This window comes from Crocodylus siamensis, chromosome 1 (genome assembly GCF_052110815.1).
Source record: "Crocodylus siamensis isolate JL-2025a chromosome 1, ASM5211081v1, whole genome shotgun sequence".
In the NCBI taxonomy this organism is placed as follows: Eukaryota; Metazoa; Chordata; order Crocodylia; family Crocodylidae; genus Crocodylus; species Crocodylus siamensis.
The window spans coordinates 311,632,514-311,649,187 of NC_143395.1; the positions used below are offsets into that span (position 1 = coordinate 311,632,514).

At 39.8% G+C, this 16,674-nt stretch overlaps 1 protein-coding gene across 1 annotated transcript in view; it reads left to right on the forward strand.

Moving 5' to 3' along the window:
* Nucleotides 1–16,674, forward strand: part of EFNB2 (ephrin B2) — a 53,197-nt gene that overhangs the window by 11,466 nt on the left and 25,057 nt on the right. The window contains exon 2 of the mRNA XM_090022444.1: nucleotides 12,900–13,183. Coding sequence (XP_089878570.1) covers nucleotides 12,900–13,183 — 284 coding nt within the window. The remainder of the gene's footprint in view (nucleotides 1–12,899; nucleotides 13,184–16,674) is intronic.

Genomic DNA, 16,674 nt, shown 5'->3' on the forward strand with positions numbered 1-16,674 from the left:
TGAGCTTTAGTTAAAGCACACCCACTGCCATTTTCCAGTGTGGGGATGCTGATGCATGTCACACTGGAGTCTACTGGAGCATGGTAATTACCATGTTCCATCAGACTCAATTAGTGGAGTCTGCTCCAAAGCGCTGTAATTAGTGTCAGAGCAGCCTTGCTACATGTGCATAGGTGCCTTATATGTACCTCTGAATCAATATCTCATATCCACAGGCTGGACACTATCCAGCCTCTCTCTTGAAACAGTTTGACTGCACCTTGCATTTAATATTGGCCTCTTGAAGGCTCAGATCGAGCGAAAACATTAACTGGATAAAATGCATGGACAGCAGTAGGGAAGTTTGTCGCATTGATAGCAAATGTCCGGGGTCTGCTCTGACCCAGAATATCTCCATGTATCTTTTTGGATGTCTAGGAGGATGGATTTAAGAAGACTGTTGGAGTGGGCAGGGAGTGAGATCCATCTAACCTGTGCCTTGGCTGCTAGAGCACCCCAGTGAGAAGCTCAAAAAATGAAAGTTGACACCTTCACACGCAGGGCATAACCTGGGTGTTCTGCTTCTTGGGCAAGTGCTCTAACCATCTGCTGAAAACACTGGGAGGGCCTTGTCTAGGCTCTAACACCTGCTAGTCATGGACTTTTACTAGTGCAATTTAATGATTAAGGCACCTGCAACCAGCCTGGCCAGCCTAACTGATCAGTAACTGTGTACGCTCATATACCCAGACTGCACATGGAATAGGATTGTAAACTAGAAGTACTAAAAACTGATGGTTATGCAGCCGGATAACTGGCACTTTGGTCTGTAAAGTCAAATGGGATTCTTCCCTAAGTGGTTGGGTAAAAGTAGATTTAAGTGTGTGCTTTCTTGAGTTGAGGCTGGAATGAGAGTTTTTTTTTAATATTAAAAACAGAAATGCACATTTTATTCTAAGGGTTTTTTATCTTAATGCCTTTACATTATAAATGAACCTGAACCAAATCTACCATTTTCTACACATGTGCTCAGTGTGTGTGTGTGTGTGTGTGTGGGGGGGGGGGGGGGGGGAGTAGTCGGTGAAGCAAAAGTCCTTACTGCAGGGCGTGTTGGCTCCCTAATGCAAACGAGGATAAACCAAAGGGATTACATTGGTTTTGCTACTTTGGTAAGTTAGCTGTTGCAAACTATTGTACGTTCTTGCCTCCAGTTAGGCTGGCCGCCAATTATGCTGAATCATGGCCATTTGCAAGCAGGCATATACGCTATTAGATCTGAGACAGACCCCCTGTTGAAATTCTGGTCAATGACTCGAACCCAGATCTATAATGGGTTAAGTAGGAAAAGTTAAAGCTGAATATCCAAAACTTGGGAAGAGATTAGATTTACATTTGGATTTCAGATGTCTGCGTGTATTTTTGTTTGCTTCAGGCCAGTATCAGGAGACAGAGGTAAGTAGGGGGGAGGGCTATTACTCAATTTTTGGAACTTTATTTGCATGTGAAGAGAAGAAAACATTTGGATGGAAATACAACAGCCAAAAGAAATTTGTGGCTGGGCTTTGTGAAAATACTCCCAGAAAAATTCTATATGGTAGGATGGGAAATCTTGGCCTGGAGAGACCTGATTTTAGGTATTTGTTCCAACTTTATGGTCTCATTACTTAGGCCAATAGTTCTCATTTTCAGGGGCACTACATCCCTGCACCACTTTTTTTTTAATGCAGTACCACCCTGGGGTTGAAAACTGCAGTTGGTGCTGCTTTGGCATTCCTCCATGCTTCACAACTGGGTTCTGGTGCCTCCAAATTAAATTGCCCTGCACAGCCCATGACAGGCTGTGACATATGCTTATCCCCCTCCTGTTTTGGAGAACTCTTTAATTGGCCTAAAGCAGGCAGGAGTGGCCTTGTACTGTGTAGCATTTCTGATTTAACCCTTTGTATGGTCCTCCCAGAAACAGATGCATGGGTAGAATTGTCCTGTATGTGCGTGCCAGGGTAGTGCCAGACTGGGAAGGGCTACAGCTGAGCCAGTTCATGCTTGCTTTTGTATGATCACAGCTCTAATGCAGCAGGAGCATATGAAGGGTAGTTATACCTGTCTGCTTCTACTGCAGTATCCCTGAGGAGGGCTCACAGCACCCCACTGACTCAAGTAAGCATCATGGGGGGGAGGGGGGAGATATTTTCAAAACAGTTGCAGAACAGCTGAATAATTCCCTTTTGAATTTATTCACCAAGATAGTCAGTGATTATTAATGTCTATTCAAATAATGAAGCAGTCTCCACCTACTTTTATAGACTCCTGATTTTAAATAGTGCTGGAACAAGACAGTACAGGTGGAAATACAGTATATAGTTAAGAAAAAGGAGACTTACAACTTTAGTTTGTCTCTTTTGCGCTGTTGTTGACAAAAGATTTGTTTCTGTACTTCACTGTTCTATAGGAACAGTGGAATATAGAACAGAAAAGCACAGCAATGGAACAATCTGTTTTAATTGTCTCTACTACCCGTAGTTTGTGATTTACAGTGCCCTTTAAAAGCCAGTTCTTTGGCAGATGCCAGCTGGTTGCTGTGAGCAGAGACTTCAGTGACTCTTGTAAGGAAGACGCATGGTTTAGTTTGACTTTCCTTTTCAAACAGACTGAAGCCCTGCGTCTTTTCAAGAAAATGCTGTTTCTCATTTCCAGGCCACAGGATCCGTGGAGCATCAGGCTTGTGTTGCACAGATTTAAGAGGGGGAAAAACAAATAAATATCTGATTATCTTTTCTGCGTCAACAGAGCACTATTTTAATGTTCCCAGTAGCATATTTTGAACAACAGTTCTGTAATTAAGTCAACATCAGGCTCTTGTACTCTGTGGCTAGCAAATGAGAGAAAGAAAGCACCAGCATCCATATCAAAGGGAGTCAGTTTTCATTACTGTAATAGTTCAGTTGTGCAGTGCTGTAGGCAGTGAAATTTAATATTATTGTGACTTGTATAGTAATTGTAGGATGACAGAAGGAAATGGATTAAGTTTAAATATAAGTGTACAACAGCACATGGACTTTGTCAAATGGTAACCAAGGTTATTGGGGTAGGGACAGCCCTCTCTGGCCCTGTCATCATGAATTAGTATTTTGTAAATAACTGGCCTCTAGTCCATAGATTTATTACTTTTAGTAGATATATACGCATAAGCAGAGATGCACATGAGTGCTGTAATGGCTGCAGCTGCATTAGAGTTGCAGAATGGGTTTATACATAAATGTTTCTAGGGCTAGGCTTGGTGTCCTCACCTTTTCCTGAAAAATGTAAAGGCCTGTAAGTTCATGAAGTTCTGGTTTTAAAAGCTACTCATCAGTGTTAATTCAGGGGTTGCTGCCTCCCTCCCCCCCCCCCCAGCCCTTTGTCATTCTTCTTTTTCATGACTATACCAGGTCCAAGTTGCTGATGATCTTTGCTTTAGAAACAATGTGAAAGGGCCACCTGCAAATACCCCCAAATGCCCATATGCATGCAGCTTAAAGCAGAAAATGTCAGTGTAAGCTACCAATTACCGATCTGTTCCTTGGTAGTTTGAAGGCAAGGAAGGCTCAGTGCCTCGCTTGTTTACATTTTAGATAATTGCAAGTTTCTCTGAAAGTAGTGTCTGTTCGCCTAAGCCTATGTAAATGTAGTGCCCTATTGTTGTACTCCAGTATTTCACAGCATTTCACTCAAGTGTGTTCATGCTGAAACCTGTTCTAATGTTAAAGTGCAAAAGGGGGCAGTAAAGTGCTATCCAAAAAAATGCTGATTTTTAAGGGTATTTTTTTCATGTAGAGGTTGCATTTCTCTATGGGCTTACGATCCTCTGTATTTAAAATAAGTCTTACAAATATTTTCTGCACCTAGGAAAAAATAATGTAGCAGAAATTTAACATTAAGTATTGTGGGAGTGAATGCCTGGTTTATGTAGCTCCATGCTCTGTCCTTTAACCCATGCGTGAAGCAGTCTGCCCACTTGGAATAATTATGAGGCAGAAATCTTTCCTCGAGTGTATTTGGGACATAACTACATTAAGCGCTTCTGAAAGACTAACTTTGCCCATAATATCTAGCTCTCATTTTGTGAATTGCCAGCACTGCATTTTTATGAAAACAAAACACAAAGAACTTGGAGGCCAGGGATTCCTGGTTGAAGTACGAAAGTGTGTAGTGGTGTCATGGGTCAAGAGTTGGGCTCTCATCCAGAGCTGCATGCATCATTTATCAAGAGGTAACTAGAAAGAGCAACTAATTACAATGCACCTACTGAGTGTTTTCTCTTTCAGAAATTGCACAGAATAACCCATTTATGCAGACAGGCTTCAGCTTTCCTCTGCAAGCACTCGCATAAAGGGGAGGGGAACATGGCTTGTGGGTCTTTATATATACATATACACACACATCACTTATTCTATTCCATTTCAGTAGACGTGTGCACCATATGGAATAGAACAAAGTGGTGTGCATGTGTCAGAGAGAAATAGAAAGTAAACAGTGATTTCTAGGAGAGTTTTTGAAGGCTAAGTACAGTTGTTAGCATTCATATTCTAAAGTTTGCCAAAGTGATAAGCTAATACAACTTTAAAACAGAGTATTTGTCACATACTCGTAATGTTTTTCAGTCAGGAGACCAAACCTACAGCACATTAACTTCTCTTTTGTGGTAACCAGAATTGATTCAGTAAATGGATCAGAATTCTCTAGTGCTTTATGTACTTATGGCAGTGCAGTAATTGCTTTCTGCACAATAATACAAAAAGTTAATTGCTATTAATAGTACTTTATGTGGAGGTCACATATAAAAGCTGACTATAAACACTTCAGTTTTGGAAAAAACCTTCATGTCAGGAGAGGATTGGATCCTCCACATTTCACAATCCCAGGCTGTACTACCTGGGAAGTAAATATTCTAAGCAATGTTTTCCACTCTGGTGCGAAAAAAAAGCCAGACCTTGCTCCCAGTTCTGGTGTGAAAAAAGCCAGATAAGCATTTGCTGTGGGAGTGTTTTTTGTTTTTTGTTTTTTAAGATGGGGAAAACGCACTTCTTCCATATCATTGCTTATTTTGTACCAGTTGCAGACCTCAGATGTATGTCAAATAGAAAAGGGTAAAGCATGCCCATCTCTAAAGTGGTTTAGGTGTTTTGCATATTTTCCCTTGGGCAGTTCATCAGACAAGTTACATTTTGCCTTTTAAGCAGGAATGTAGTATAGATGACATTCACCCCATGGTTAAAGGCTTTGAAAAAAAGATGCAGGATTTCCAGAAGGATTTTACGTACATCACAAGGTTAAGGGGAGAGCAGAACTTCTAAAGCATGTCTGTTTAAAAAGGTGAATTGTGAATAGGAGAGTATAAGAGAAATGCTGGGGTTGGCTGAGTGGAAAAGGGGCCACTGAGTACTCGGTTACAGGCTCCAGTTCCTAAAATCCCCTGCCTAGGAAGCACAGAGGATCAATGGCCATTGTTTCAGTCTGTAGTAGCTGTAAAGGGGCTGGGCTACATTCCTAGTATTATGGATTGTTTCCCTTGAACAAGATCTTTAATCTGAAGTCATTGCCTTTAAAAGAACTAGATTTTTTTTTTAACATGATTAAACTATCTAATTTGCTAAAATTTTCAGGAAGGTGTATTCAGCCAGACTATACCCAGTTGATGAGCATTTTTTGTCATCAAGGAGCACGTAATATTTGCAACCTCTCTGCTCTTGCAGCGTAAAGCTGCTTTCTGTGTGACCCCAAAGGTGCTGGCCTGCCTAGGAGCTCTTTTCCAACACACTGCACATATTTCCGTCCGAATGAAAAAGAGGTACTTCAGAGGTGAGGAAGGGGTGAGCAGGCACTGCACAGTCCAGTGCAGCATACAGAATAGGTACTATTTTGGGAATAAGTTTGTGTTGAATGCAGCATTTGAATAGCTTGTAATGTGGGAATCTATAAGGAGTGTCTGGGCCTAAAAGTTGTTGTTTGCTGTTTGTTTGTTTGTTTTTAAAATAAAAGTAAATGTAGAATGTAAAAGCCCCACATTTAGGAGTGTGCACTGCAGTATCTTAGTTCTTGATTTTTTTTTTAAATGATTTTGGCTAACGATGATGATGATGTTGTCTTTAGGGCAACCCCAGCTGCAGCAATCTTGATTCACATGAAAAGTCCTGTTAAAATAAGTGAGATTACTTGAATGAGGGGAAAAACATCCTTTTTATACTAGTGAGGGTTTGGTAGATCCCTTGGAGTTGGCTTGGTGATTTTTCAAAAACAGGCTTTTTAAAGTGTTGGTGTGAGACCTTGTTAGTAATTCTCATACTCTTTTCTGTCAATGTAATACTATCAAGCTAGCTTCCAAATCCATGTTTAAATCCATTTTAGTAAAATGAAATGGAATGCATTCCTTTTTCTTTTCCCCTCCCCCCCATTATAATTCTGTTAAGCCAATTCAGTCATCACATATACTTTTGATGTTAAATCCAGTCGGAGGTAATCTGTATTTTAGGATTAGTTTAAAAAAATAAAATAGTGACCATGTTTTAGCTGGAGTCCATGTGAGTTCTGAGATGGGACCTTTTACCTTTACCTTTTCATGCAAACTAGTTGCAGAGGCTGAAGGGTCTGACTCTCTGATCTCTATTGCAAAAGTCACAGTAATTTAAACAGGAGTGTGGCTAGGCCCATAACTATGCATTTTCAGAAGCAGTAGATCAAACTTCTAAGAAAATGTATGGTACATCCCTGATAACATACTTAGTCCCTTTCAAACCAAAGAATGTGATGTAGATCTTACATTTCTGTACAGAATTGAGAATTGCTTCTGTAGAACCCGGACCTACTCATTTGAGGGTTGACTTGCACTATACCGAGGGTCATACTGACTGAGTTGGGCATTGGTGCTTGATCTCAAATTCATTAAAGCCAAAGTTTTTTCCACCAACTTCCTTGGACTTTGGATCAGAACTCTGGAACTTTTATGTTGCTTAAATGTTTTCTCCTACAGATAAAAGAATGTAAAATACTATTTTTTATTTCTGTAAAAGCAAGATGGTGAATACATTATTTAATGACCATTGCTGTTAGTAGGGACATGTATGTAGAGTGATTCTTTTGTCGTCTGGGATTTGTAGTCTTACAAGTAAAATGGCCACATCTAACAGACTTTGCTACTAGTATTCATAACATAATCTTTAATGAAACTCTTCAATGAGTAGCTTTATAGTCAGATTGGTAGTTAAACTTCATAAAATCAAGTAGCTAGGATTCTTTAACAGAAGACTTCATATTGCATTCTTACAAAACATCTTTGTTCACATTTTTAGGGTTATTTATCTCATTAATTTCAAACTAAATGTCCACACCAATCAGTTCATGTAAGATACTGGAGCACAGAAATTTGGCATTGTTTCTTCAGTTGCATGTTTTCAAGGGTCTGGCAAGTACTGTCATACTTTCTATAACTGCATTTGTTTAAACATTAGTGAGACATCATGAAGGCTAAGAATATGTACAGTTTCCCAGGTTGGTAAAAGCACATCAGTATATATTTTTGGCACCGGGATTAATTAATACAGTCCCTCTATGAATTTGTCTCCCTTGACTATTTTACAACTTCAGTGAAGCTACTGAGTGAAGATTGCTGTGGACTGTCAATGAAAAATTCATCTTTAAAGATATATACTTCTGATCCTAGTAAGACTTGATATGCAGAAGTAGGGCATGTTTGTCAGCTTATACTTATGGAAACAGTCCTATATAATTCAACAGAGGTGAATTCAGTAGATTTCCATGTGGAAAAACTGAAATGAGTCTGAATGGGAATTCTCTTGCATCAAATTTAAATTGTATAGTACTTTAACTGGTAGGGAATGTTAATGCCATGCTTTTTAGAAACCTGTTGGTTTAAAGTGGATACATGAAGTCTAGTGTAGATAATTGCTGTAACACCAATAGGAGTGGGGAACAGACTTATTTTCATTCTAGTTTTTATTGCTCCCTCCTTCCCTCCCTTATGACTATAATAAAATAACATTTTTCTTGAATGTGACAATTTTTCTGTAACAAACAGCAATGGAGCTGATTTTTAGGTCAAGTTGAATGACTAATTTTAAGTGTGTGTGGGGTTAGGGTCTGAAGGTTTTTGAACAGGCACTAGGTCACCAATGGAATGATACTGTTGACATGAATATGCCTTCTGAGAGACTATATTACTTTGAATGTACAATTTTTTACTCTATCTTGTATGTTTTCTATTCACTTTTCCCAGGGTACTTACAGGATTGTTATTTTGGAGTAGATTCTTCAGCAAACTGCTTCCTTGCTGGTATAAAGGAGATGATGTACACCAGTCCTTTCCCTTAAAGATTAATCTAAAATGAAGGAACCCTTCTAGTCAGGGCTTCTGGTACAAGGGATGTTGCCAAGAGGGTGTCAGGCAATCATTGGAAAGATCTGTTGGGACACCAGGCAGCTACTGGCTGTGGCTAGGCACAGACATTCAAAAAGCCTGAGGCAGAATCAAAGTTATGCAGAGAGAGGCTCCTTTGTCCCTTGGTCCTTTCTATGCCTGCACACCTATGTTTGTATTCTCAGAAAATATTCTCTGTTCCCATAGACTTTAATCAAAGCTGGATCTATCCTCTATTTTGTGTATGCATGTGTGAGAAGTACATAATATTTGTTTGTACTATTGTACTTCCCTAATAGATTAAGAGAAGTAGCCTGTGCTTGAATTCACCAGCAGTAACAACTCTGCAGTGAAAGTTGGCAGCTGGAAGATGGCATTTTATGACTCTAGGATCTGTATTAATCCTTTGAGCCTCCTAGTGTTCACCTCTGCTCTAGAATTTGCCCCAAATGAATCAGATGTAATTAATGTATCCTTGCTGTGAGGCTCCAGACTATAATCTTTAGTGTAACACATGCCACTGGCAGTACTGATTTGGCATCATTCATGGGATTCGGAAGACTTTCTGATCCTCCCTATTAGTTACACTTGTGTGTGAAATAAGGTTTTTCATTAGTTGAAGGTACCTTCTAATGCACACCTTTCAAAGCACATACAAAACCCATCCAAGTTTCCTGGATGTGTGAATGTCTTAACACTGCAGCTAGCCAGCTACTACCTTAATTGGCCTCCAACACTGAATGTTATTGTTAGAACCAGAGCATGAGCACATCTTTTTTGGCTTTATATTCAAAGATTCAATACTATACACACTGGACCAGGGTTGAATTTTGCATACTATGCAAAAATCTTTACAGTAGTAGTTACAGAAGTAAAAATATTGCTGACTAAAATCGGCTAACTTGTACCAAGGCTGAATATAGTCCTTCATTTTTTTTTTTTTTTTTTTTTATTTTTTTTTTTTATAGGCTCAGGCCAAGTTTTTAACAAGTTGTTATGCTCTAAATTCTACTTGGGGTAAAATGTCTGAGTCCTCAAAAGTGGTGAGTACCTAAGTAGGAGTCTTTGGGTACCTGATACTTTTGAAACTCAGATGATTTACTTTGGAGGCTAAATGAATGCACCAGGAGTCTAGCTTTACACTTGTGTTTTTTTGCAGCCTTAACCTAACTTAATATTACTGAGTAATAACTGCTCTTAGCTATGGGTTACTGTAAGTTTCTGTGGTGGAACTGAAATGCGTGAGGTGAAGCTCTTAATCTTTTACTGTCTCCACCCATACATATAATTTACTGTCGCAAGGAAAACAAGGAAACAGCATGACAAATTCTCCTTATAAAAAGGTTACAGTGAAAGCCACAAACTGTGGGGAAAGATTTCAACACAGGCAGGCTCTCAATGCAATCTTTTAACTTTCAGTCCCTTTCTCTTTCTTTTTTTACGTCATCAATGTTAAGGGCTAAAAGCACAAAAATTAGAGTGGAATCAAAATTGTCAGGTTTAATCTTTTAGAATATGGGGAATGGATTTCCTCTGCTATAGTGTCTAACTTGTGCATCCAGTTAGAGCTCTTGTAACTTGCATTTCAGCTTTTGCATGTTAATTCTGGGCTGTTGTTTAACCCTTCTTTCCTGTGCCTACTCCAGGGATGCTCAACCTCTGCCCTATGGTGCCATTAGTATCTAGCCCACTGATCAGGAAGATTTGTAGCAGGAGAACGGTGGCAGTAAATGCCTTCCTCTACTGCCAAACTCCAAATCCTTTGCAGTAGGTTGGGGCTAGGTGATGCTTCTTCCCCCCCCCCCCCGCCACTGTGGCTGGATGCATGGCCCCTCTCCCCGCTGGGTCTGGGCCATGCTCCCTCCTTCCCTCGGTGGGTCCAGGTTGGAGCCAGGATGCCCCTTGCTCCCTTCTCTGCAGCCAGGTGAGTGCCTGCTACAGCCATCCCATGCTAGATTGCAACCCAGCCCACAGACAGCCTGGGCACTGCCCATTGAGCCTGCTGGCTGAGAAGGTTGAGCACCACAGGTCTATTGTATTCTGCTCTAGTCTAAGCTATTTATTTTCAGTAATAAGAATAAATGTTTCCCATATTATAGCCATTTCTAAATGGAAATATTGACCGTGGGCTCTGTTCTGCCTGTTTGCACTCCCCCGTCCTGTTGGTTCTACTTCTCCCCCACTACATGATAAATTTAGGATAGTCTTCAAGAAGCCTTTGGTTTCATATTTCATAGAGGTTTAAGTCATAGCATAATGATGAATGATAAGCGGGCCTGCTTCTAAGTTGCTAAATACTGCATCTGTGCCCAGGCTACATGCTAACTCAAACTGGTTTCTTAAGGGGGCCCAGTCACACACACAGGCTTGCAGATTAAGGATTCCCATTAACTGCAGTGGAAGTCAGGACTGGAATCAGGCCTCTGTCCTGGTACACAAGCAGGAGAGAGAATTAATTTTCACCCCCTGCCGAAAGTTTAGCCAGCCTCTGTGGTAGGATAGTATCAATATCACCTCCTATCACTACTCCTTCCCTTTTTCCTGTGCAGAGGTTAGCCACTCTGTTAGTGTGCCTATAGATGCTGGCTACTCCAGAGGCGAGGAGGAGGTAGGGCAGTTCTGCTGAAGGAGTCTGTGCAGTCATTCTCTCCCCCCCCCCCCCCCCAAAGGTGTTGTACCATCTGTTTTGGGTTTTTTTCCCTTCATGCCTTCAAGCTTGGGGAGGCAGTGCAGCTCCACAGTGTCCTTATTGCATGGCTTGCCTAGGCAGAATGACTAGGCTCAGCTTTTGTAATGCTGAAATTAAACTGCACAAGAGAGGAGCACAGTGAATTATACATCAACATGCACTTTTCTTGCCATAACACTGCATTGTTTTTCCCCTAAATCTGTAATTACATTTCTTTGTCCTGCTACATGCTGCTTCACAACAAATATAAATCTTACACAGGCTTTGTGAGGGAATATAATCCCACTCATTAGGTACAAATCATAAACTCACGTTGTGTAAGACCAGGCAATTGCAAATTACAGGTTTGAAATTTGGGGCGTCACTTTTTTTTTAGTTAGTAAGTTTTGATCCAATAATACGGCTAGCTGGTGGCCGCCTTCAAGTAAAAGGATGGGGTATTCTAGGTTTACAGCTTTGTTCTTGGTCTTTAATATTTTAATGAGTCTGCAGGATGACTGCCTGTGAATGAGCTGGATTTTTCTAAGTGTGGTGTTTAATGTTAGCACTTGGATAAGGATGTTCATTAGGAAGCCATTGTTTCAGGTTTTCAGAGCAATTCTCCATTAAGAAATATCTTTCTGCAGTAGGGCTGGCAGGCAGGAGAAAAAGGAAAGGGAGGCTTTTAGCTGTAGGCAATAGAGGATATTGTATCAGTAGCTCTAGTTTTAAAGGCCTGCTTCTAGGCATTAATTGGAGCAAATACATCTTAAGAAAAAAGGTTAGCAAAGAAGTGCTCCAGCTTTTGTCCTTGCAAGAATTGGACTCTTCGTTTGATGGCTGAATCAATATTACAACTAATTATTTTTTTTAGTTTTCCTTTATGGGTTTCTAAAAACCTTTCTGTTGCATTTTTTGATTGATGAGGGATTAATTATAATAAGCGATTTGAAACGTTCTGGATGAAACTTGTCTATTAGTTAATGCCAATAGCAAATGTCTAATGGCAGGACAAAAAACAGAGTGCCAATACTGTTGTGGTTCTCTGAAATGTGTACGAGTGTTTCATCAGTACTGCCAGAAGTGCCTTTTAAAGAAAAAGGTGGAGCTTTGACTTGCAATACAAAAATAAACTTCTTGTTAAATTATGAAAAACCATATTGACAGGGTGGTGCTGAGGAGGGAGAAGTCATTATAGTAAAGCTAATCACTGTTCTGTGTTTTTGGTGGGGGGGCTCAGTGTTAGCAGTAGAATATGAGCTCTTTGGTAGAAAAACTGCCTTTTTTTTTTTTTTTTTTGTTCTCAGTTTGTACAGCAACTGATGCAGTGGATTCCTGGTCCACTGCCAGAGTTTCCTAGGGACTACCTTAATTTAAACACTAATAATTAATGTTAATAAATCCTAAGACTAAATTATCCTCTGCCTTGCATTGGTGCACAGGATGTAAAAGAAATCTTGCTCCTAAACACAAGGTTAGGGACATTTAAACAGAGTAGAGAAGCAAGGTCATGAGCCTTTCTATTTGCACTGGCAGTTGATGTTGCCTAACTGTATGAGGAAGCTTTGGGAAACAAGATCGTGCCTTCATGAATCCCTGAATGTGGATACTGCTTATAAAAACCCAGTTGGAACCAATCTGGCTCTAATTTTCCAAAATCAAAATAAATACCCTGTTACTTTCAAATTTTGTCAGGCATAGACTATTAAGACAGTTTATTCACTGTATCATTTTGCTTTGGATACTATATTTGTTCCTTTCTGCCCATTGCAATTGCCATTTTTCTGAATCTCTGTTTTTATCTATTGTCTCATGTTTCCCCTTTTCTCCTGGTTCTTTTAGATTCCTTCCTGGACAAGGACTGGTACTATATCCACAGATAGGAGACAAACTGGATATTATATGTCCAAAGCTGGACTCTAAAACTGTTGGCCAGTATGAGTATTATAAGGTCTACATGGTTGATAAAGACCAAGCAGATAGCTGCACTATTAAAAAGGACAACACGCCTCTACTCAACTGTGCCAAGCCAGATCAAGATGTTAAATTTACCATCAAGTTTCAGGAGTTCAGCCCTAATCTGTGGGGCCTGGAATTTCAGAGAAAGAAAGATTATTACATCATATGTAAGTGAAAAACAACATTTGTTTATTTTTTTTTTCCTTTTTATGTACATGTGATCTATACCCATAAGAAGTCAAATGATTTTGTATTTCTTTTGCATTTAAAATATTTTCTTGGTTGCTTGTTTTCATCATGTGTGTGACATCTGTAGGATCTTCTGTCTCTTCCTCACGCTTATACAGAACCAATATAGATTGTACAGTTATGCTTGAAAGGGGCTTCTCCGACCTGCTTTGGATATCTGTTAAGGCCAGGTTGTGATACCCTTGCTCATGCTGAAGAGAATTTCAGAACGTGAGAGATTCCGCTGAGGTCAGTGGAGCTGCTTGTCAATTCATATACTTCTAATTGAGTAAAACTATCTGTATCTGGTCCCAGACAAATCTTAATAAAGATTGACCCTATATCCTTAGCTGATATAAAATCAGAAAGCTCAACTGACTTTCAGTATACACTAGCTGAGTATTTGGCCCTGTAATATTTAGGCTAGAATATCTTAATCAATCAAAGCCTTGGAGACATTCCATCTTTGGAGGATTAAGCAGGAGTGTAGGAGTTAGTGTTATGTTTCCTGCAGCTAATGCATCTTGCTTCCTTCTATCTTGTTTCCAGTTTCTTTTTAAAAACGGGATCCCTGAGAAGTCTTTTTTTTTTTTTTTTTTTGTGGATTTTTACTGCTCTTCATATTTATTAATCTAATCTAAAATAAATGCAAAACATCTAAACATACAAAAGCAAAAAAATGGAGTCATGTTAACATCACGTAATAATATTAAATCTACTTGCCATTTACATATATTTATGGACGGTCTCTTGTAATATACAATATGTGCTAAGATCACTCAAACATGTAACAATTCAGTGTAATATATCTGTATCACAAAAGCATAAATCTCAAAAAGGATAAAATGGCAAATATGGGTGACTTTGAAACTGCTCTGTCTAAAATATTAGCTAGATAATGTCTTCCACCATGGAGTCAGTGTAGGTATAAGCCTACTCCTGTCATGCTTAACTTAGGCAAAACTTTCCCTGAAAGCCAGTGAATTTCATCTCAGTAAATTACAGAATCGGGCACTGATACAGTTGCCAGTAATCCAAATTAAAATGCCTGTGTGCTCAAGTAGCCAAGTCTAAAGATGAAATATTTCAGTTATTTAGTGCTGCTTTGACAAAAAGCCACAGCAGATCGATCACCTGTAGTAGAATAAATGGCACTATTATTATTATGACTTGAGAATTATGGACACAAGTGGAACTTCCTGACAGACTGTCAGTTCAGTCATGTGTCAGATTTTCCCCAGAGAATTATTGGGAAAGACTCGCTTTATTTTTTTATAATTATTTAATTATAAGCAATGGGACTTAATAGATGCTGCATTTCCTGGAGGATTATTACATTCTTTGGGTAGCAGAACCTGCTCAGCCTTTAGACTTGCACCTTAGGAGTCACTCGACCTGCAGTATTGCTTTACTGCCTCTGTGTCTGCCGTGAGTACTGCTTACTGTGGTATTGACAAAAGACCAAGTTGGTATTATGCTGGCTGTGCCCTGAAAAAATAAATCAAGCTTAAGACATGCCGAATATGCCCAGCTGAAGCAGTGGGACCTGGCAAGTTCCATAATTTGGAAAATTTTAAGAATCCTGCCTTCAGTGATCCAAAAGAAAGACAGTGAGCCTGACCTTGTGTCTCATTGATACCAGGTTTGTCAGTGCAGCTCTACATAACTATAGCTGTAGCTGCTCCTGACTTACACTGCGTAGGTGCAGATTCAGGTGGAACTTAGAACAAAAGTAGGATCTGTCTTTGAAATCCTGCTGAACTGACAGTTCTTGTTTCCTGCTTGGAGGGGTTGTATTACAGGGCCAAGAACTCAAGAACCAGTTGTATTATGGTGAATTATAATATTGCCAATCCCAACCCCCCCACAATGGCAGCTCATGACAAGCAGTAGTATCTGGTAGTAGAAGCCAGTGGCTCGCCCGCAACTCCATCCCAGTCCGGAGGTGTCAGTAGAGGAAGTACAGCTCAAGAGAAGTCCAGGGACATTTGGACAACAACTAAGAGTTGCCAGATCCAGACAGAATTTGGCAATTCCTGTCTGGAAAGCATATAATGTGTGCAGCCCTAATGGGAGAAATTTCTAATAATAAAGGCATTTGCTGTCATTTTGGTAAATAATGTAGTGCACGTTGCTTGTACATACAAATCGGCGCATGAATTATTCGCATGAAATCCAGATCCCCAGTCCTGCTGTTTTAACAGGGCTATATACCTAAAGAAGGCAGCACTGGACCTTCTGTTGAATGAAATACAAAGTTGTTTTGCTGACACTTTCATTTTCTTCTTTTTTTAACATGAACATGACAGTAAGTTCCCATGTGTGATTCTGGCTTGGAAGCATTTTAGTCATATGCCATGATCTTTGGAGCAGTTTACTGAGAACAGTGGCTGTTGAGAGTTCACAGTGGCTTGGTAGATAGAGTTCAAATGTAGCTATTATGTCAGGCTGCTAACATTGGAGAGGCTGAAGGACATAGTAGAAGGTGTATAATACCTTTGTACTAGATGTGGCAAAATTGTGTTTACAAAACAAAGGACTCCTTTTTTTTTTTTTAAATAAAAAAAAAAAGCCTTGAGTACCTCTTTTGACATTCAGGTGTTCATTGGACTAACTGCAATTTAAAACATCTGTATCAGGCTACAGGTAGAATAAGATACTAATCAGTGTAAGAGCATCAGCATCTAGTCCAAACACTGAATGGTGCCAGTATTGGTATTTGGAAAAAGGACAGTGCATAGGATTGTGCACGCTATGTAAGAGAATAATGTCCTTGCTCTTGCCTGTTTTATTCTCATCAGTTTTTTTGGTTCCTTGGAAATTAATGGAACAAGTTTCCTGTAGCTACCTGACTTCTCTTCAGCAGAGTTGGATATGGTCAAATGGAATCCGAGATGTTCATGTTACATTTTATATGCAGCCATTTAGCCAGCAAGCCATAATTCCCTAAAGAAACTTTTAATTGAATGCGCACACTGAGTCATTTGCTCCTATGCAAACGTCAATGGGAAGGACAAAGTTAGGCAGGAAACTGTAAATTTGAGGCCGTCCAGTTGGCACTAAATCATCTCAACATGTATTTTCTTGTGAAGTGTGGATTTGTTGGGGCATCTTGTGGATGTCCCCAAATCGCAGAAATCTCCTTTAAAGTTGGATCACTTGCAAGCCACAGTTTTCAGGCACCGGTACTTCTATCAGGATCATCCTTTCCCCAGCAGGGCAGATTTATTAATATGGAGCAAAAGAGCATAATATGATAAGCCATTGTTTTTGAGGAAGTCTTTTAAAAGGATCAAGAGAGACTCGGTGACCTCAGCAGAGCTAGGATTTCATTCAGTAGCCTTTCTCCTACTCTGACCTTTTTTCCCCTTCAGCCTTATCCACTACCCTCAACAAAACTGCAAAGCACAGTACTGAGCTTGTGGAGAAA